General features: G+C 39.3%; 1 protein-coding gene across 1 annotated transcript in view; it reads right to left on the bottom strand.

Moving 5' to 3' along the window:
* Nucleotides 1-5,665: 5,665 nt before the first annotated feature.
* Nucleotides 5,666-23,304, bottom strand: part of FRMD3 (FERM domain containing 3) — a 90,849-nt gene continuing 73,210 nt past the window's right edge. The window contains exon 14 of the mRNA XM_009285255.2: nucleotides 5,666-8,734. Coding sequence (XP_009283530.1) covers nucleotides 8,139-8,734 — 596 coding nt within the window. The 3' untranslated portion in view covers nucleotides 5,666-8,138. The remainder of the gene's footprint in view (nucleotides 8,735-23,304) is intronic.

Raw genomic sequence — 23,304 nt, 5'->3', positions numbered from 1 at the left:
GATTTGGATACAGAAAACATGAAGAAACTCATAATAAAACAACCAGATGTGCGTACACTTCTGAAGCATACCCAGTTTATAGCCGATAATAACATGAACCACTGTGTCTTTTTTCTTTGCTTCTTTTTCTCTTATAATCTATATGGGAGCTGAACACTTAGATAAATGTAACTGCAAACAGGATTACACTCCTTGCTTTGTATATCTTTGGAGAGAGTCAAACCTCCATAATCAGCAAGGCTTTCTGGTGTACATTCACAGTTGTAAAATGTTTTAGCTAGATGTGAGGTCTCCTTCATTAAAGCTCAGTAATGATTATGAAAATTCAGATTTGCTGTATTCCTTTTTCTAAGTTGTTATTTTGTGATGAATAGCTCCAGTTTTCGTGGGGGGAGTATCTTGTGATTTCAGAGTTCTGCTGATTGCCTTTTGCTAAATGCTCTTCTCAGTGTCCTGCCAAGAGAGTCCTGATAACTCTGGAAGTCAATATGCAAAGTACAACCATAAATTCAGAGCTGTTATTCACAGGCAGGAGAGTAGAGACACCCACAGAGCCAAAATCTTTGAAACAGATGCTATTGTACTTTACAAAGGTCCTGAGAGTGCTGGATCATACAATAATTTGCTATAATTGTAGATTTTTAGCAAACACGTAAGCACAGCGAGTGCTGCAATGCAAGACGCAAAAAATAACTGTTCAGCACACAATATACAGGAATCATTTGTACATGTTTTACAGCTCAGGAGAATTATGAGTCAAAGTAATACTGAAATAAAAAGGACGGGAAAGAGACTGAGAACTGTCTCTCAGTGTTATTAGAATGCTTTCAGAAACAGCCCTTTCAGTGTAAAAGCTGTGCTTTTTGTAAATAACCAGAACGAAAAGGACATATCCTTTTTAATGCATTGCCAAAGATTTAGCCTGCCCTGTTACTGACAAACACTGCTACAGCTGCACTTTCCTATAAGCCAGGATGGCCAAACCGCAGTTACAAGCAGCTTAAAGGTGGCCGTTGCAGTCCCCGGTGCATGCAGCCAGTGTTTGGGGCTGTGGGGTGAGGCTGTAGCCATGGACTCACGTGCCTGGCAAGCCCCAGCTGCTGGCCTGGGCCTGGCATAGCCCTGCAGCCTCCCTGGTGCGTCAGCGGGAAGGGTCTGCGTGTGCATTTTAGGAAGCACAGCCATTGCTGTGGAGGCAGATCAGGTTGCACCTGATCTCAAAGCTTTTCTGGTGGTGGGCGTTCAGGGGGTGCACAGGCCTGTGCAGGGGTAAGAGAAGCAGCAGGGAGCTGGGGACGGAGAGTGTGCTCGGGACAGAGAGGGTGGAGAGAGCCGTGGGCTATGCTGAAGTTCAGTGCAATGGTTTGGAGGTCCAGGGTGTGTATTAAATTTGCACGAGAGATGGAAGAGGAAGAGAGGCTTAGGAAATGAGGATTTTGACAGGAGGAGCTTTGTGCTTTGTGGAGTATATTTGCCTAAATCAGAACAGAAACAGCAGAGGAGACCTTGATCAGAAGGACAATATACACGAAGGAGGAAGTCATGAGTACATAGCTGGCAATAGAAATTCTTTGTTTCCAGCCTCTGAGCTCCCTTCCCACATAAACATGCCAGCTATGCTATTGTAATGACAAAGGCACTGCTCACACATTAAAGGAAGAGTTCAGTCCTTTCTCTGTGTACCCGTACCACGTCATGTTCTTTAAAGACACGTTGTTTTATCTCATTTCTGAGGTTCCAAAATAACTTTTGGTAAAAGCAAAGTGGGGGGAGGGGGCGGGAAAGAAGGGAAGAGGTCTTCCCATCCATCTGAGACAGAGAAAATTGTGGGGGTAGAATAGCGGTCTCAAAGGTAATAGAGTTGGTAATATCTTTGGTGGGTTGTCCAAAGAAAATACGGCTCAGCTATTCTGGCTTAACAGTAGGTTTACTCCAAAAAAGCAGTATAACAAAAAAGCAGTATATGTTCTTGAAATAACAAGAACAGATAGGCAGCTATGAAGCAAAGCTGACTCAACCTATTTTTCACCAGCAGTTGACATTTATTTTGTTTTTATGACAGTTTTCTACAGCGCAAACATCTCCTTACATCACCTTTGTTGTTACAGTTCCCTGTGGACATCCCCATCTCAGACTGAAATGGCATTTGCCATCAGCTAGGCAAAACCAGTGAAGGAATGGTGGTTGTCATGAGGAGATCATGAAATGCTGTGCTGCTGAGTTTGGCATTCCAGTGGTTATATACCTGCTGAGTGAGGATTACAGCAGTTGACTTAGATCCCAAGAACAAGATTTAAGCAAACTTTGTGCTCAGATGCTTTTTGGATTTGGTTTTGCAGAAGTCCTTTTTTCCCTTAGCTAAAGTGATTCTTATTATGTCCACCCAGCTCTATCAGTGGGAAGAGGAATCTGAAGATTTGATCTGAGAAATGTAGTGGACACATTAGGTGAAATTTTAGTTTTTATTGCCAGGTTCATTGCACTAGAAGTTAATTAAAAATACCTGCAGCCCTCCCAAAACTTCTCTTTAGGAAACTATTCCTGGGCATAATACTGAAAATCAGAAAATATTTTAAAGTGGTTTTAAAAACAGACTTTTCAGAAGACATTACCTTTAGTAGATTTTTTTATTACAGATTCTAAATAGGATATAGCGGGTTGCAATTGAGAGGCTTTCCATGTTCTTCTGTCTACAGTTCTTTCCAGTAATACATGCTCTATTCAATCAATATAGTTAATTATTCTTCAATCAAAGAAATGTAACCTATTTCACCTCAATTTCTAGTCCACTTAAACCAATTATGTTCTCTTCATCTTTTGTGACTAGCAATTAGTAGGTGGTATTTGTTCATCAGGACACTGATGAAGATCCTAGGGGCCATTTTGCTTCTCTGAAGTACCTGCCATTTTGTGAGCTCAGCAAACACTCCTGCATTGAAATTAAAAGCAAGCTAACATGGGAAAAGTCAGAATGAAATAAATAGAGAAAGTAATTTTTCATGCTCGTTTCACTTTTATTTTTGTAACTATTTTTTGCACTCCTCCACTACATGACCGTGAAGTAGAAATTAATGCTTTATTGTTCTTCATTGTAATGCAGAAGCACTGAGCTGTGGTTGGTTATAGCAGGAAAACTTCTGTGATAAAAGTTATGCCACAGCTTCAAATTCCCACTACATTAAGCATCACTTCACAGTGCCCATGTTTTCTGGGAGGGAGCTACGAGACACGTTGAGGGCAAGCTGTGAACCTTTGTAACAGTGTAAGATGGAATTGCTGCAGGGAGTTCATCTGGCTGATACGAACAGCAATAACCTGCCTTAAAGCAACTGCAAGCAAGACAGATTCAAAATGTCAGAGCAGCTCCTACAAATTTCTGAGGATAAGGCTGATGAAGGATTTGCCTTTGTAGAGGGGCAGAATGAAAGACATAAGACTATGGGATCAAAGACTCGTAGCGTGGCATTTAACAGCTGTAACAGTAGAGATCTTCACCGGTCACTCTCTCTTCTCAGAGACCTTTTTCCACATAAAACACAGCTGTAAGAAAACCTACAGCAAATCCATACAAACAGAAGAGACAATTACTTCCTTTGGGATTTGAACAAAACCAAAACCCAACAAAACAAAGCAAAAAAGTTGAGAAATGTACCTTGACTTCCAGATTAAGTTTCTTGCATTCCAGAGCTTGTGATCTCCAGTTTGGCTAACATGGCTGTTGTCAAGTTCTAACAGTTACCTACAGCAACCATTAGCAATGATTAATGCAGCCTGATTTCTTCAAATGCACTTTTGGCATGACATTTCAGGGAGATGTAATTTTAGAGAAATTTTGTGTGTCATTCAGAAAAAATTTATGACAAATGCTGAATTTCTACCCAAAGTACACATACTATTTTTATAAATTGTGGTAAGTACTTAGAAAGCAAACAATGTTGAGGAGGATACGTGGTATTCTTATATTAAAGAAGGAATGCAACCTCTTTTCAAGGCAGCGTTACAACCTACACTGTCTTAACGGAATAAATAGGTCTACCTGTACTATATAGTCCTGGCCCTTTACATTTCAAATCACCAGAGAGTCCATTTAGATTTTGGCACTTTCTATATAGTACGACATGTCTGCATCTAACTGTTCTATGTGCTTAAGAAGTAGCCTTGGTTTCTCTGACTCAGCTCCCCAAAATTATGTTCAATTGCCTCTTTGCAGACTGTATGTTTCTTACCAGATGCTTTTGTACTGCCTGAGCTCCAAACCAACTTAATGTAAGCGAGCTCCATCCAAAAGCTGCACAGCTTTGCTTGCATAACACTCTAGCCAGATCTGCCTACCAAAAGGTTGCAGCCATATGTCTACCGCCAGGGCCTCGCTTTAAAACCAGACTTCTCAATTTGTATTCTGTGTGTAGCAATTTTATTCCAGGGCAAATTCAAGACTGTGACTAACTTACGTGGTAACTGGGCAAACCATTAGGCCCTTGGTTAGTGCATCTGAAGCCATGTTAATAACATCTTATTTTAAAGCACTTTCTTAGTGTCCCTCCAGCTGATGAATTAAAAAAAAAAATGTAAAAAAACCCTGTAAGAGTCCTAGGACATCTGTACTATATCATGTACTGACTAATTCTCAACAAAAACTATTATTTATGAAACGTCTTTCACCACAAGAACTGTCATAACTGCAGAAAGCTTTTCTCCAGTGTATTTTTATTAGGGATTCCTGCCATCATATCAACATACAAAACAATCAGGATGTTGACATATAGAAATGTGAAATTCACTGTACAAAGATAAGGCTCGAGTTACAGGTATATTTTCCCCTTAGTCTCCATGAAATAAAACCATTTTTAATTCTTCCCAGAGTTGTGTTTATAAATGTTAGACAAACCACAAAATAGATTTCAAGTACATAACATTTTACAATATAATCCAAGCACAGACAGAAATATACAATACTGTACCTATAGATGCTCCATAATCCAAGTCTGTCATCCTCACCAATAAAATACTAGACTGCTACTCTCTCTGAATATGCCCAACCATATCCTTCTGTGTGTATTACGTGGTCCTGGCCTTTGAGTTATAGAACTCATGATTTTCAGTTAAATTACTTTGATAGACCAGAGAATATCAGGAAGGAAGGGAAGAATTTTAAAAGGCCAGGCCTGAATGTATGCACATGGTTAGTAAAGGCTGGCACATGTGCACATACACACTTGCATTTAACCCTACATAAAACCTCACTGCACTGGACGTTTTCTGAGATTATGTTCTCATGCAACTCAGGTATTTTCTGATAGAGTTAAATCAAGCATAACAATACTCCTGCTTCTGGAGTGCTGAAATTTTCAGGGACAAGACTATATTTTTGGTATGCACATGGTTAGTAAAGGCTGGCACATGTGCACATACACACTTGCATTTAACCCTACATAAAACCTCACTGCACTGGACGTTTTCTGAGATTATGTTCTCATGCAACTCAGGTATTTTCTGATAGAGTTAAATCAAGCATAACAATACTCCTGCTTCTGGAGTGCTGAAATTTTCAGGGACAAGACTATATTTTTGAGGAGAGGATCTAACTTTTTTTTTTTTTTAAATAATTATCAGACTTATATAGGAGCCTGTATGGAACCACATCTATAGTCCAGCGAACTCATGATTTTCAGTTAAATTACTTTGATAGACCAGAGAATATCAGGAAGGAAGGGAAGAATTTTAAAAGGCCAGGCCTGAATGTATGCACATGGTTAGTAAAGGCTGGCACATGTGCACATACACACTTGCATTTAACCCTACATAAAACCTCACTGCACTGGACGTTTTCTGAGATTATGTTCTCATGCAACTCAGCTATTTTCTGATAGAGTTAAATCAAGCATAACAATACTCCTGCTTCTGGAGTGCTGTAATTTTCAGGGACAAGACTATATTTTTGAGGAGAGGATCTAACTTTTTTTTTTTTTTAAATAATTATCAGACTTATATAGGAGCCTGTATGGAACCACATCTCCATAGTCCAGCAGGATGCCAGCTCTCACAGCCTTCACCACTCAAAACACCTTTTCCAGCACCTTTGTTTAGAAACAATGCAAGTGAATAATTTCCCGTTAAGGCCAAATGTCTACTTCAGTTCACTCTCCATTTCTATTAGGCTGAATGATTATTACCTCATGGGAAAGGATCATTTAGCTGCAAGTAGCACAAGAAGAAATACACATCAAGTAACTAATCAATAACAATTCTTCTGGGGAACAGATTGGCAAGGACAAACAAAGACAAGAGAAAAAAGGCATTTGTTTAATTTAGCCTTTGTTGCTTGGGAAATTACAAGCAATACAGAAGTTTTCAACTGAGAAATGGAACTCCTAAGCCCTGTAACTGTTTTGTCCTTTAAAAACTGGATAAGATTAGAAGGGAAGGAGAAATCCTCTAAGGAAATTGCCATTTTCAAACTAGACATTTGCAAAGGCTTACATGAGAAAACCAAGCAAAACCTGTTTCTCTGATATCGAAACTAAACGAATTTATTCAGTAGGAATTAGAGATGTGGTTACAATGTGTTAAATGCACATCTAATAAAACAGCCTCAAATCTCTCTCCAATTCATAAATCTCTAAGCAGGAGAAAGACTCTGAGGCCATGATCAGAGTTCCCTAGTTTAAATACGAAATACGTCTGCACTAAGAGCGGGGGGGGACTAAGATCGGCGGGGGAGAAAGAATAAAAACTTTCTCCTCTGAAATACAACCTCTGTGGTATATTTGAGGGCCTTCAGATGTTCTCAGCATTGACAAGACTTTACTTAAGTATATTCTCTAAGCTATATTGGAATACCTTTAGATATACAAATCCATGTTACACGAAACAGCATTAGATCATGTAACTGGGCTCGTAATAACAGGGAAAGAGGGTAAGTATGCTGCTATATGTGAAAGGAAGCATATTAGTATGCACAGAAAATATGTTGTCTTACAGATTAATAATAACGGACATCAAGGATGAAGATGCATGTCAAAGTGTTTAGTGTTTAAGCCTTTAACTGTGAGTCAGTAGAATACTTTTATGTCAACTGTACAGCCTAATGCTTTGCTTTTAAAAAGGAATACATTTTTCTTCTCTATCATTTTTAAAAGTAGGTCACCCACCTACTGATTTAGCTAGGGTTTTGGCTTTTTTTTCTTTTTTCTTTTTGTTTTTTTTGCTACTTCCTTTTATCTTCTTCCATGTTATGTACAATAATCTACATTTAGACTGACGACTCACTCTCTTCCAAAACGTACTTGGACTATCTTGTAGAGACTTTCTACAGCACTGATAAAGCGTAAGACAACCTGACAGGTAAGAGGAAGGATCATTACTTTCAGTTCTGCTCACTTCCCCAAGCTTTACAACTGTACCTTTCAGAAATTCTTATGCGTACTTGGTGTCCTTTCACCTCCCCCAGGCAGCCCCTACTGAACTTGAGTGAACTTTCTATATATTTCCCAAACCACAGTCCCTCTGCATAGAGCTATATTAAACTCATTCATTCTCCAGCCAGTAGTTTAAAAACAAGTCCTTGCTAGAACACTAAAAACACTCTACATGCCCTTGTGCATTATTCTTACCAATTTGTACATTTAAATAACATCAGAAGTTGTCTTTTGCTAAAAATTTACCAAAATATTTTAAACACATAAAAATGTAAAAAACCAACCAAACAGAAAAACAAACCAAAAACAAAACCCCAGCATAAACATTGCTTGTATAGGCATTGGTTAGAAGAGATTGCTGCACTAAGGAGTATATTCAAAAAAGTTTTTCTTTCAGTTTCATTGGATTTAGTGTCATGGATTGAAAGGTTAAGGACAATAAAACTTATTGTGACCCCGTCTTATATGATGTAATAGATGAGCAGGAAGTCTGAAATGCAATTAAAATAAAGCTTCTTTTTGGTTACTGAAAGGTGACTGTATAAGCCTGTAACTAAAGGGGCAATTTAAGTATGTAAAGGGAACTTAAGAACCTGAAGAGTCTGTAATGAACTAGATATGAAGACAGCTACCGCCTGACGGCCCCAGGGGCATTACGGAAAGCTGGCACTAACTGAAATTTTGAATATAGCCCTTAGTTGTATCGTATTTATTTAAAATTTAAAAGCTGCCCAGCATGTCACAAATGAAGTTTATTTTGCAAGCCACCCACTGCCTAAGGGGGCAGTAATATTCAATATGAAACTGCTGAAACTCCGGCGTCTGACGGATTTCATGGAGAAAAGAGATTTGAAGATCCGACTCCAAGAGAACAAGGAGAAGAGGGAACACAAACAGCAACAGTCCAAGGCCTACAAGGAGAAGTCTGGAAAAACTCCTCACAAAGGCATTCACCTCTATGTTGCCCATTAGAAAGTCATAGCTCCACCTAAGCGCTCTCCGAGCTTCTTTCAGTTCCTCCTCCTCTGCAATCAAAAATGCATTTTCATCTGCTTCCAGTTCCTCAAATGAATCTGTATCATCTTTCTCATTCTCTACTCTTGGACAGGTATCAAAGAGCATGTCAATCTCATCATCAACAGGGGTGGGCAGCAAGCTGGCACTAGGATTGTATACCAGTTCTGAGATGGTTAAAGGTTCCTCTTTCATCTTCTCTTCCTGTTCAATGGCAAGATCAACATTCTCCCCAGTGTCTTTAAGTGGGGAGACTGAAGTCACAGGTACTGAAATCTCATCTTCCTTTGGCAGTTGGATACCTGAAAAAAGGAGATGAAAATAGTGATCCTAAATTTCTGCCTTCCTGGTGGCAAAACTCAGCCTTCCAATAGTACCTAATAAAGGTTGGAAAGAAGATTCTGCAATCATTTGGCATATTGAAACCAGACCATACACAATTATGTGTATAATTTAGCAAAAGCTCCAGAGGAGGGCAACACCTTTTACAACACTGCAGTACACCAGATCTGCTTAACTTTGTCTGATGCAGTTACCACTAATAATGTTGTAATGCAAAATAGAAAACAGAACAGCTCGTTTTCTACTGGCAATTGGACTTCTGATGTAAATGAATACCTCATACATAATGTGAATTGGTGCTATTTGGTGTCCAATTAAAATAATAACAACAACGACATCAACCCACCTTTATTTCTTTGAGATGAATGAGGAGAAAGTGATAAGATAATGGCTGAGGTTGGGAATTTTTAATAGAGTGTGACATTAGGAAGAGACAATAGCTTATCACAATAAATTCATATTAACAGTAGAGATGATAGAAGGAGAGGAAGGTTGACACACAGTATGAGGATTAGGTATCATTGAAACGGAATGAAAATGCCTCACCTCTTTAAAAAGCTCCCTTTCCTCATGTCTCATTTTTCTTCCATTCATCTTTCTACTCTTCATACTCACAGTCTCTTTTCTCCCCCTCCTTTAAACTTCTCTCTCCCCCTTACAGTGGAGTCTTTCTTAGCCTTACTGGTATGCTTGTTTCTTATGACCACACTCTCTGCCCAAGCTTTCTCCTCTCAAAACATACTACCCTTTTTCCAGTCTAACACTAACAGCAATAAGTCTGCAAAGAAGTCTAGCTGTTTTGCAGCTACATCAACACTGCAGTGACTGCTGTTAGTTGTCAGTTGCATGAGTGGAAGGGAGGAGAGTCAGGCACAAAGCTCGGACAAAGTGATGGGAAAACAGTTTTAAATTTGTCTCATGTCCAACACTCATTACCATCATCAGATGCCATCTATGTGCAAAAGGAACAGAGCATACACAGTATCATGTGCAACAGTAATATATAATAACACTTAGTACTTCTTGTTTTGTGATGTTAAGCATCTCTCCATTCTTTACTAATGACTAATCCAAATGCAATATATAGATAAGAACAGAGCACGTAAAACCAATACAAGGTTACATGACTTGTCCAACTAGTAATTCAGGAAATTCATGTCAAAGTACTATTTATAATTCAAATTAGCCCGATTCTTTGATTTCAGCAAAAGATCTCTGTAAAAGCTAGTGAATTGACATCAAAGATTCATTCCAGTTTTAGTGCAGTAAAGATTAAGGTTCAGAGACTTCAAAACGCGGTATAAAAGAAAATGTATTATTACAGAAAAACAAGTAATCAGAAAAGCAGTACCTCTCCAGTGCTAATTACACTAGACATATCATGGTTTTCAGTGTAAAGTAAAAGGGTCTCTGCAAGCTCTATTAAAGTTTTCTATTAAAGGATGGCAAACATATAAAAAAAATAAACAAAAGGCCCATTATGGTCATTTTGAGATGAGGGAAATAAAGTATGACCTGAACCATGCTATAAGGAAGAGATAGATGCATCACTGCTCTATAAACACATGATAGAGGACAAAAATTGAAAAGCAAAAATCCCAATCATAAAGACATCTACAATGTAGGAAGATACACAGCTTAGACACATTTTGGATCACAATTCTAAGCTACAATTTTAAATAGTAACTCAACTATTGACCAAAATTCTGCAAAGAATCTCACTTTGAGATCAAAAGCCTTTTCACATTTTTTCTTGAAAATGTCACTGTTGTTTTTTTTTTTACATTATTAGTCCTAAGAACTGTAGATACCATTCACTGTACTGAAATTATTAACTTTGTTCCTGAAACCTACTTTCCCTCTATTTGACTAGATAGCAAAAGAATATTCTTATGCCATTGGCTAGTGATCATTAAACTAGCAGTAGGCATAACTACATTTCACCCAAGCTGGTGATACTTACCTTTAGACTTTCTCACTGTTACAAATTTTGCATTTCTTGAATGGCAAGGTCTTACAAACTCTATTTTAACTTTCTTCCCCCCCCCCCCCCCCCTTTTGTATCTACCATGACTACCATGCTCAGGACAGGACATATCCATGAAAATCTCAGTTTCATAACTGATACCAGATTTGTGCAATACCAGGTCACTCAGCAGTAGACCTGCCCTGAGCTAGACAGAGGCACATGATCACATTTCTGCCGGAGCCCGAAATACTCAGTATTTGCAGAAAAATCTGCCAATACAAAGTTAACATGTCAAAAGTTTGTAAATGAAATTAAACAAGCAGATTAATACTTTGTGAGATGGGGCTCCTGCACTAGGAATCTTAAAGGTTGTTAAGACACTTACCGCTCCTGCACTAGGAATCTTAAAGGTTGTTAAGACACGTACTCCTGAACATATCTGCCATAGTACTCTGCTGTAGTCCACAGTGCCTGACAGTTACCACAAAACCCTCCATGCAACCTCTGCAGACCTGTTAGCATGTTCTCCAGACAATCGAAAGGGTAAGTAAGGTACTTGCTAAGTTACCCCAGTTTATAGACTTTCCAAAAATTGGGTGAGCGATGGCTTGTTAATATCTGGTAACTTTAAAATTATACCAAACTTAATACCAGTTGGGATGAAATGCCAATAAATGCAACATAAAATATACGACATACTACAAATATTTCTAAAAGATGTAAGAAATTACAGAAAACCTGCACTTTAAACCTACTTATATTAAATCACTTCTTGAAAGACGACAACTTTCTGGATCCCCTTCTTAGTGCATGCTTTTATGTGTCATGTTATATTCATTACAGAAAATCTCTTCGTTACAGAACACCATCCTCATCCCCCCTTCAGTAGAGCACATTAGCTATTAAAATTTGTTTCTCCTTTTAAGTCTTCAAAATGGCCCAGACAGATCTCTCCCCCTTTAATTTGTTATATTTGTTTTATGAAACATGTTTTGTGCTGGAACTTATTGTCTACACCAGTCTTTGCATTAACAAATATACTTGCCACAGTCATCAAGAGGAGGATACAAACTGATTGAAACTAGACACAACAGTATATGAACACTAAGAGGTAAGAACAGATTTGGGGGGATCTTTCTCCTAAGCATACTGTAACAGCAGGTAATGCTGGATCCATACTCTGAGTCATATGACAGTGTGCTCATGATATCTTAAAATATAAAAGCCAAAATTTTTAAACTCTGGAGCCCAACATTAAGCATCTACACATACCTTTACATACACAAGTACTACAATTTGATTTTCAAATGTGCTTTTCACTTTTGCTTAATAGGAGTAAAAGGTAAGTTGAGCCACTTACTTAGGCACTTCAGTATGGATTAAAGGACCTAATTTTAACCTCCCAAATTTGAGTACCCTGGCCATAGGCCTCTCTATACCTGCTTAGATGCAAGGTCAGTAATATATCTTCATCATGTTTCTCATCATAGAGAGGACAGCTGCAGCTACTGCAAAGAAAGGTCACCCCAATTTATGATTCTTGAGCCTTCTCTCCTTCCCCAGAGTAAATTCCAGCGTGCATAACATACATAGTGAACATAAACAAGAAAGATCATGTTAACTTTCATTAAAACTGTATTTTTCTCAAATAACTGGCAAACTTCTGACTTTGTGATTAACCTGTAGACAGAAGGCAGCAGAGGAACCTTTTCAGATCAGTGTTTTCTGAAGGGGTTGTATTAAAATTGGAATGGTTCGCAGTTCCGAAGCATACATCAACTTTACAGTCCACCACTAAGCTTGAGTGGATAACTTAAAAGCAACACAATCAGAGGAAGGCACACATGAAACTAAAACAATTACTACTGCCAATCCATCCTACCCATACTCTTTTCCTAATATGGTAGTAAAAAAATTACATCCTATTCCATAGCATAAAAGCAAAAAAAAAAGTTCAAAAAATAAAAAAGAATTTTCAACTGTTTTACGCATTGTTAAAACATATTACATCAAAGTAACTGCATTTTACATCAGCCAAATACAAATGTAAATAAATAATATTTTAATATAAAAAATTGAAAATTTTGAATGGGCATTAACTGCTGCTGTTGCAAGCTCATTTGATATTTAAAAAATTAAATATATAAAGCTGTTCTTTTCGTTCCTTCATATTCCCTATAACACAACAACATTTCTCAAGTCAAGGATTGAGGAAACACTTAGCTATTAAGCATGGGCAATGCAAGCCCACAGCAAAGTTCCAGCCATGTTGCAATATACAGATAAGTATGTTGGGCCACTCAGATTTTGATGGTGTCAGAAGACACAAGTGTGGTGTCATTATGGCACATATCATTTACAATGCTTGTGCAAGCATAAGAATATCACATTAAAGCACCGAAATTCAAAGTCATTCTACAGTACAATAAATATTCCAGTGACACAAATTTAAGAAAGGAGCAAGTTTTTCAGATTACTTACTTTTTGGATAGCCTTCAAGAGAGCCAGTTATCTGAAGTAATAAAACCAGTTTAAAAGAAAAAAAAAATCCTCAAAGTCTTCCAGTGGAAAAAGAGAATATAAAAGCTAAAGCAAGCCTGAAGCCAATATCCTTTAATTACTCTACAACATTGCTGCAAATCCTTTACTCCTATTCATACATAACAATTATTTTGCTGCTACCCTTACACAGCTATAATTTTGTATAATTTTTTGGGCTAGATTTTGAAAAGTCTACTGTTTCTTTAGTTAAAATTTATGTTGTGTTTAGATTTAAAGGACTATGACTTGAGTATTAAGTTACATTTGAGAAGACTTCTTCCTTCCAGTCTTCATTTTATATTTTTACCAGCAATTTACATTCCATAGATCAGAATTTTTTAATACATATTGCTGGAATATCAAGTAAATAAGCTTAAGTTTATTTCTTGTATTATATACCTATAGCAAAAATTTGCTCCACTTTTCTGGCACCTGGACAAATTTTACAGAGCCAGAGAGATCTCATTATGCTAGCCAAAACTCAGTACTTCCCCTCTACCAAACACTGGGATTGCTCCAAACCTCTAACTTGCTACAGCAGATAGGAACACGAACAGCTGAATAAAACACAAGTTTATAGTGGTCATCTGCTGCAAACATGAACATGCAAGAGGTCTGACATAAATGTTGTCAGCTGCTAGTGTTTCTAAAGGGGCTAAAACCAGCAGCTGAGGATTAGCAGGATGAAGGGCAGCCCCAGCATCACCACTCTTAAGAAGCTGCAGTTGCTGGAGATACAGCACCCCAGAAAAAGGTATCCTCTGCTTATTAAAAAATTCAGTTCACACTTTGGTGGCCGGATATACTGCACACAGCTTTACTCACCAGATATGCAAATACAATTACACACCTGTAAAGGCTTTGTATAGTGGAGAAAGGAACAAGTGTGAAGATTTCCTCCTTTTAAACAGAGAACTGAAAATTTAGATAGTCCAGAAAGAGCAGTGCTGGGAATACTTCATATAGATGTGTAAACAAGTAAGGCCAGCCAGGCTGCAATTAGGACAGTTCCTTCCTATCCCTTTTACTACTTCCTCTAGAAATATTGTGTATTCTTTTGCTTATTTTCAGCGTGGACAAAATTTATTTGTACTGTCAATTGAATGACCTTTTAGAGGGAAGGAGAGGATGACTTTCTCGCATGAGTGCATGGATGTCACAAACAAAATGTAGGAAAGGAAAACAGAATCTAGAATTGCACTAAACTCAAATATTCCCCTACACAGGATCTACATCAAAGCAGAATCTGCATCACGGCCAGATGTCCAGCCCTCAGAAGTAGGAGGCCATAAATCCCTACCTTACCCACATCCCGTGCCCATAGAAGACACCTGTTCTAGCTTTGCAAGGAGAGTAAATCAATGACAGTTTATAGTTACTCCTTTTTAGGCAGTGACCTGGCTTTCCCGCTGGCCGTTCCCATTTGTTTTAGTCTTACGGGAACTTCTGGAAGGGAGCAAAGCCCTCTCATAGTTGCCAACTCACATCAGGTGCAAGCACTGTGACTCTGTGGCATTACAGCTGGCCTCCCAACCGCGTTGTGTGTCACAGTGTTCAACTAATGTCCCAGCTAGTGCACCACCGGAGACCACCGCTCTGCTTTCCACAGCCCGCAAAGGGCACCCAAAGCACAGAGACAGAAGCAAAACAGAGCATGCAGCACAGCAGGCAGCCTGGGATGCCTGACTCTAATCTCCCTCTGGCTTGGAAGAGGCCCACACCAGTATTGCTGACCCCCTTCCAGAACTAGGATTAAGCAGCGAAAAGGCTGAAGGGAGTAGCAGGGAGAGAGGACTCTGTATTATGGGAGCAAGAATGAGAAGGCAAGATACATCTGTCAGCAGCTCAGAGAAAGGGGAGGAGCTGGTGAAGGGACTGCAGTGACTCAGTGTCTAGCACCAAGCCAAAGAGAGCAAGGCTGAAAAGAGCTGGGCACTGATCTGAAAGCTTAACACCCAAGAAAAGGACAAGTGGGGCATTTCAGCATCCCCACTCAGCAACAGGGTTCTCCCAAGGAATTATGCCCCCTGCCATGGGTTTTGCACAAGCTAACTCCAGTCCTTACGTTTCATATGCTGATATACAGGTTTTATATGCTGATATGCAGGTTTTATGCATGTATACACCAAAAGGAATAACATCCTATAAACAGTACTGCAAAATCAAGGTTTTTAAGAACCAGTGTGGCCCCAATGCACAAATCTGGTGTCAAGTACAACCAAGATCACTTGTATCTATTTGGAGCCACCATTTAACTTCTGAGGTTTTTTTTCAAATTTTGCTACTGATTTTTGAATCAAAGGAGTTAGGTGCATTCTCAGAGACACTATAGTTTCCCCTGAATGGTGAATTCATGAAGCAAAGGCAGCCAGGAGCCGTTGCTACTCAGAGACAAATCACTGCAAGAAGCAAGTTCTCCCATATCTGCTGCACTTACTGCTTTCTGATTTTCAGATGCCAGAAGTGTGAGAACATTCTGGTCTTTGCCAGAACATTCTTAGTTAATTCTTCTGTAAATATCCACTTCTGAAATGAAGATTCAATACAAAGGCATAGTTTTATATAGGTGCATGGAAACTGAAATCTGTCAACTTATAAATGCAAAAATATCAAAAGTAAACAGTACAACAGAAAGCATGGAGAAACAAATTTTGAAATGTCTTACTTCATTAAGGAAACAGAGACATACAGATTGATAGAGGGGCCAATCTATCTTTGGCAAAGGCATTTGGTATAAAAACAAGGAAAAAAACCCCCACCCTTGGTTTTTGTTGCCATCCAAAGCAATATTGAATACTTTTTGTCCCTTGGGTTGCACTCCTGTTATGCGTAGTGAAAAAGAGATCTGAATCAGACTCCCTTCCCTACCCACCCTCCCCCCAATACTATTATTCAGTATATTAAATTATTCAGTATCTAGAAAAATAAAAACAACAAAGTTATGATCTGGCAACCAAACCCACTCAGTTGCAGTAAAATGCTATACTGTATCCACTACTGTATTCAGCTGATGTTCAAAATCTGCTACCAACCTATCTAATTTAAGAACTATTTAGTTTTGTCAGAAATTATCACAGTTTCAAGGTATTTCTCCCCCTCAGTCCAAGAAAACTACAAGGGCAAAATTCCAGTCACTCATTTGTTGGCAATTAACAAATAAATCCACAATTTACATAAGATATTACAACAAATGTCATTTAAGTTTCATCTCATTCATTCCCCATTTGCAGCTCTGCTCCTGTCAGTAATTTGTCCTTATTCTCAGCTGTACTCGATGTAACATTGCCATTCACAGCACAGTTCCTTTCCAAGAGACCACTATTAGCCTAATAAACTATTGGGGGGAGGGAAGGTTTGAGTAAAATAAATGTAAATTTACCAGCCCTTCTGGCTGTGATCTTGGAGCCATGCCGCAGTAATCGAATGCACACTTCCTTGTTGCAGTGGTTAACCATCCGCAAATGAATGCTTCTCTTGGTTTGGATTTTTACAAGACATTTCACCATTTTGACTATTAATTCCTCTTCTCAAAGTCTTGTAAAGGCTCTACCCATACCAGCTTTGACCTTCTATTGAGTTCCCACTGAGTTTTAAGAGACTAACACAAGTCACTCTTAATGAATCAAATGACAAGCTTCTAACATGGCCAACAAAAATATCCCAGTAGGGAACAGAACGAGAGGTTATTTTTAAACATTTCCAAATGCCTCATAACGTACAATACAAACTTCCACAGCATCGAGCTCAGTTAGCAGTTGCTAGCATAACAGCTGAAACACACACACAAGCATAAAAATATCCAAGGCATCAAAACATAGTGCAGTGAAACAAAAGGCCAGCATTTAGGGTCTGTTTTTCACAAAACAAAATGACACTGTGACCATTATTTTTCTAAAAAGCTTCAATTTGGCCACTGATGTCAATTCCCCACCACTGCCTGGAAAGTATTTGCAGAAAACGTATAGATAGAAAAGGAAAAATCCTATGCTGTGCTTACAAACCTTAGTCACAAGGCAAACCAATGAAATGAAAATGCTTTCATTTCAAGCCTAGAATCAAAGCTGACCTGCCTGTGTATAAACAAGAAGAGAAAACTTCTAAATCTGGGAAAAATGTCTCTCTTTGCATATGTGCTCCAGTTCCCACTCGTGGACAACTATTGGACACATTCGTATCCACCAGAAAGAAGCGTTGCTTCAGAAGGCTCAGAACTATCCCTGTCCCCATCCAGCAGAAATATGCAGGCTCCTAAAAAAGGCATGACGCATACATGCTGGCTGCTGATAACTTGCTCCAGCTGGAAGCTGGAATGCAACCATGTGCACAGCATCACACTCTCCTAGTGGGAAAGGAGCTCTTACTGGGTCCACTGAAACCACAGAGAGGAAATAAATTGGAAGGAGTGTACTGGGGAGGAGGTAGTCTCTCACTTCCCAGAATACTTACACCTTTAATGTTTATGACATGTTGCGGCATCCGAGTCTTCGTTATCTGACGTCCTTGTTCCCTCTGCACCATAAAATCAATGTGCATGTGAGTATGTGCAAAAGAAGGGGGCAGGGGAGAAAGTCCTGCAAATGTGTATTTTACACCAAGTGATTTCTCTCATGAAAGACATCTGCTTCAATGGACATTGTGGAAAGCATCTTTACAGTGGCTCCTTTCCCCTGCCTGGTCCACACAGTATGAATATCCAGCAGTGCTCCTTTTTACTCCTCCCTCCTCTAGGGCAAATACTCCTCTCTTCCTTTCCTTCTCTGCAAGCACTTCCTTGTGGGTCTGAGGAAAGATCAAGCGCCCCTTCACTTTCTATCTCCATTTTGTCACCAATTCAAAAGTAAGATTCTGTCTGCTTTTCTCATCTTTATTCTCATAACTCTTGTAGCAACCAAAAGAGGATCATTAAAACCTCACTAGGAAGAGTTGACTCTTCACTGTGCACATAGTTACAAAAACTGGAAAGCACCAATTCTTACAATAACCACTAACATGTTCAATACACAAAGGAAAGCCTAATCGAGGACACAAGTGTCACCTGGACAAGGCTGTGAATGATTCCCACAGGAGCACATTCATGTCAATGAATAAACATGTATCATTTATATTTCATGTGACCATGCTCATGCAAAAGAGAAATGACTGATATTTCAAGTCACTGCCCACAAAACTAAGGGAGATTTATGTTGAAATATTGCAGCTGAGTCAGCAACTCTCCGTCTCTACTACTAACTCTAGGCAAGTAAGGAACAGACTCTGTCTCCTGAGAGAAAGAAGACTTTGCATGACTTGACATTGGCAGCATGTCCTGCACAACGGTTGGAAGATGTTTTTCAGCAAAGATTTTCCAGACAAGGAGCCTGCTTCTCTCCTGCAGAGCTACCCGTGACTCTCTGTGTGCAGAAGAGAGCATGCAAGGCGATAGGTCCACTCTCAGTAACTAATTGGTTTTGCAGCTCTTGTCACTCTCCTCCTTCCTAAATTGCTACTCCAGATATTACACAGCTGAAAGGCTAATGACTGGTGGGAACTGTGGCAGAGAGACCCTTAGCATTCATGCCCCATTACAGAGGAGGCAGAAAACAGCAGACGGTTATATAACTTCTCTTAAAATCAGAAAGTATGATTTACAAAAGCAAAAACAATCCCCTCTGAAAACCAGAAAACTAAAACTAATTAAACACTCTTCAAAACTAGTATCCTTCCTCAGCCAGTGAAAATAGTGAACAGGAAACTTTTATTCACGCATAACAATTTTAATGGATTTGTGAAAAGGAAGTCTGTCACCTGTCTTCAGATTTTAGAGGTACCTTATTATGGTGACGGGGGCAATGTTCTTTTGTTTGTAACAAGTAGTGATCCTATTTTGTAGACACATGGCATGGTAAACACCTGGAAATCTGAAAATTTGTAAGTAAGTTACGAAGGAAACCTGGCGGAGCTAATTGTCGTTAGCATTAGGTATTGTTACCTTGAAGTGAAAGGTTTGCTTGTAAAAAAGCTGTTTTCAGAACTTGTAGGGCTCAATTACATGGTTAGAGGACTGTAAATCCAACTTAGTTTGTTGAACACAGACATGATGATGCATGCAGTGATGTTAAGATCTCCTGAGGCCAGAACACTCTTTGGGATACTCCCAGAAACTTGCAAGACAAAGTGCGCAGTAGCGGGAGAAACCTAAGATGACCAGACTTTACTCCATAAATGAGAGAACAATCTCAGTGTTAAAAAAACTACCAAAAAACTAGTAGAAAATTCCATTACATACAATCTGACCTAAAGATGCTCACTTTGGCCTCTACTAAGTTTAATGAAATATTAGAAGAAATTAATTATCTCTGCAGACCACAGGAATCTAAAAATAGAACTGTTATTTTATTTAGAAAAGCCACTAAGAAATCTGATTAACTCAGATTGAACTTACAATTTTTGTTACCATATACACACACACCAGGTGCAATCAACGAACAGGAGTATTGCTTCTGCTAACTTTATGGGGAAAAGCTGTTTGATGCTATATGACACAAGACCTTTCATGATTCTCTCTATCTGATGTATTACATAAATTGTGTCTCGTATACAGCAGGTAAGATTTTAAAAATATGAATGTTGACAAGTTGTGTATTAGTTCTACCCAGAGAAACAGTTAGCACTAAACCATTAATTTTTTCTCCAGTAAAAATTAAATGTAACAACACTGAGCTGTGACCAGGGAAAAAAGTGGATTAGATTACCTGTTATAGTGTTCTTGCTGTACAAAAATAACAGGTGAACAGATACTTATCATTATTTTATATTTTACTAGCATCTTTTTAATATTTATTCATACTATTATTCATAAGTGGCCAATTTTTCATGTGTTGTTGCCTAAGCTGTACCCACAAAAACTCCATACACTTCTGCCCTACAACCAAAGCTTACACAGATAAGAACTCACACACACACAGAGACAACTAGACTGGTAATAGCTGGTGTGTGCTCATTCCCACACATGCTTATAAGATGCAACAAAGACTCCACATTATAAAGTAAAGATATCATTCTTGCCAATTAATTGCCATTAATGCAATATTTCTTATACCTGAGTGACACACAAAAATAAGTTTGCTAAAGGATAAGAGCTCTCTGTACACAACTCAGATGCACAGGCATACAATTGCATAAGAAAAAAAATTCTTAAAAATCAGTGAGGACATCTAAAAAGTGTGTAACTCTCTGGGGAAGAAAAAATTGAGGAACATGGATTTTAAACAGGAGGAATTTAGAATGAGTCTGTGCCATCAACTCTCTTTTCTAAAATACAGTACAAGGTAGATCAGTCAATAGAATGACTGAAGCACGCTACTTTCACTTTGGTTGCTTCAAAGGCAAATGTCAATGTCACCAGGAAAACAATTCATGTATGAAACCTGAGCACACAAGTATCAAGTGACTTAAAAGAAGTTTTCATCACTTTGTCAAAACCACATTAATATCCTGTGACTCAGAGGTGTGGGTTTGCCTTTTTTTTTTTTTTAAATTGGACTACTCAAATACGTGAAGTCCTGACAGCATCTGGTGCTGGGAAATCCAAAGACAATGATCTACCACCTGTAAAATAATTGCCAAGTGATCAGGACAGGCAATAATCTGTCTCACCAAATCAGATGGTGAAAGAAGGCAGCCACAAAATTCCTATAGCAATACCAAAAGAAATATAACATGTTCAACTGCATGTGGAGCAAGGACCATGGAAAGGACCTAATAGGACCATTCAGAAGGACCTAATTTGGCCATCTGTGACAAAGATGAATTTTGCAAGCACGCTTCTGAATACACTTAAAACTTATGTAGCTAGGTGCCTTTTGAAGAATGTCTTTTAGCTTCAAAAGGTAGAAATGATCTCTCTAAGTATATCTGACACTCATACATGTAAAATCTAATTCCATGTGATAACCTTCTATGCACGACAGTAATTTTATGGTTGCATCTTTACACTACCATGCCTCTTTCCTCTTCCTGAGACAGAAAGGACATTAGTGCAAAACAAGAGTCAGTAACAAGGAATATGAAAGCCTGAAGAATCTTAAGCAGTAGCAACAAAGCACTGAGAGATGACCTGCAAAACCTAAGGCATGAGGACTTGAGAATAGTTTTTTAACTTGATAAAATATGTATTGGCTGGTTGCCAATCTCTTAGGTAAGTCACTTACATAACTATAATTTAAAACAGGAATAAAAGCACATTTAAGTAAGAACACCAGTTCAAATCTGGGTGTTTAAATTAGTAATTGGACACCTGTATATGGCCTCTAAGTGCAGACTGAAGAATTGCCTCTTGAAGAATGAGACACCAATAGGCAAACTCAGGATATTTTTGCCTGCCATTCTAATAAAAAATAAAATGCCATTACTTGTTTTCAAATCCTCTTGCATAAGTGTCAACTGCTAAAGTAACTATTACAGTGATATCATGGGCATGCAGTATTTTTCTTCCCACAAACAGTGGTCATTTATGACCACGTTTAGTCAGCATACCCTTTCTTACACGTCTGCAAAACCACCGGACAATTTGTGCTTTTTTGGAGGACAGCTTCACTTCAGCATGATAGCCAGAATAGATCTGTAAGATGGAATTTCATATGAGAGAATGGCTGGGCTTTAGTTGTTTTTCAATATTAGGTTGCATTGTGTTTATTTTCCATCTGAAAGGATTATCCTAAAGACAACAAGGCTGGCTGAAGCAGCTCAAAATCCCCTACAGACTCTGCTATCGCCATCTCTGAGGGCTTTCTCCCCTACCAACTATCAAGTAATTGGCACAAAATCTTCCCTCTCACCTGGCAGTTTCTGTTAGTTCAGTTTCATACCTCCCAGGCTCAGCCAACTCAGAGTTCATCTCTCCAGAAGTTTCAGGAAGCAGAGGTGTTTACTCAAGACACTGAGGCCATGATATCTTTGGCCATGTGTTTTGCTCATAATATACAAAGCCAATTTAAAATTAAGAACAAGTAAGTTTTGCTCAGTTAAAAGACAAAGCTGCGCACTCTCCTGAGTCTGCCCAAGGTATGCACAGCTGACAGCACTGTTATAGCCAGCTCTGCTAACGAGTTGCTTGGGCCCATCTACACAGCACAGTGCAGCACCGTGTGAAGGTCGCAGCCATCAGCAGCTGAAACATCCATATGCATAGGGCAGCACCTTGCAGAAATACGAGCGTGGGTCCTGGAAGCTGCATTAGCCAACCCATGCAGCGTAGGGACATCTGACCTAGGCAGGGCTGCACTGTGCTCTCAACAGCATCTGCAGGCCCTTTAGAAAGCACCCCAGGATGTCCACCCCCACCCCAGGCCCAGATGTTTAGAGTGATGCCAAGGCTGTTTCACATGTGTAACACACTAAAAGCAGTTTCCCAATGCAGCTGAGTTGGTCCCAGGGCTAGCTGCCTTCCCTCTCCCCACCTCCTGCTCCTGCCCTTGCCCTCGCACAGGACCTCGCCCGACCCTCTCTGATGTGCCATTGAAAGGTTGAGCCAGCCAGTAGTGGGACACTGTACAGTTAGGGGGTTGTTGGTTGGTTTTGTTGGGTTTTTTTTAATTTTTGTTTTGGCAACAAACAAAAACCTTCTCCCAGTTCACTCTGGGGTGATTAGTGCTGGTGCAAGGGAGAAGATTCTGAAGGGAGAAGATTCTGCCTTCTGAGAGGCACAGAGGCACCCATTTGCCAACCAGCCGCACTCTCTAGAGAGGTGTGCTGCTTTCTGGGGGCTTGCATCAGGGATGTCACAGAGAGGCTACCAAGCCTCGTACAGTCCACTGACTATTATCCGGTGCTGCTGTTTCACAGGGGCACCAGTGCCACAGCCAGGAGCAGTCTGAGGACTATCAAGAAGGATTACAGAGCCCTGGGAGCGGCAGTAAGGGACTCAGGAGTGCAGGTAGTCTTTTCATCAATCCTGCCGGTCAAAGGGAAGGGGTTTGAAAGGGCCAGTCGAATCTGGCGAATCAACAAATGGTTACGGGACTGGTGCCACAGCCAGGGGTT

Source organism: Aptenodytes forsteri, unplaced genomic scaffold (genome assembly GCF_000699145.1).
Source record: "Aptenodytes forsteri isolate BGI_AS27 unplaced genomic scaffold, ASM69914v1 Scaffold151, whole genome shotgun sequence".
Lineage (NCBI taxonomy): Eukaryota > Metazoa > Chordata > Aves > Sphenisciformes > Spheniscidae > Aptenodytes > Aptenodytes forsteri.
Note: the sequence above shows the minus strand (reverse complement) of the source record. Positions and strands in the feature narration are given on the sequence as shown.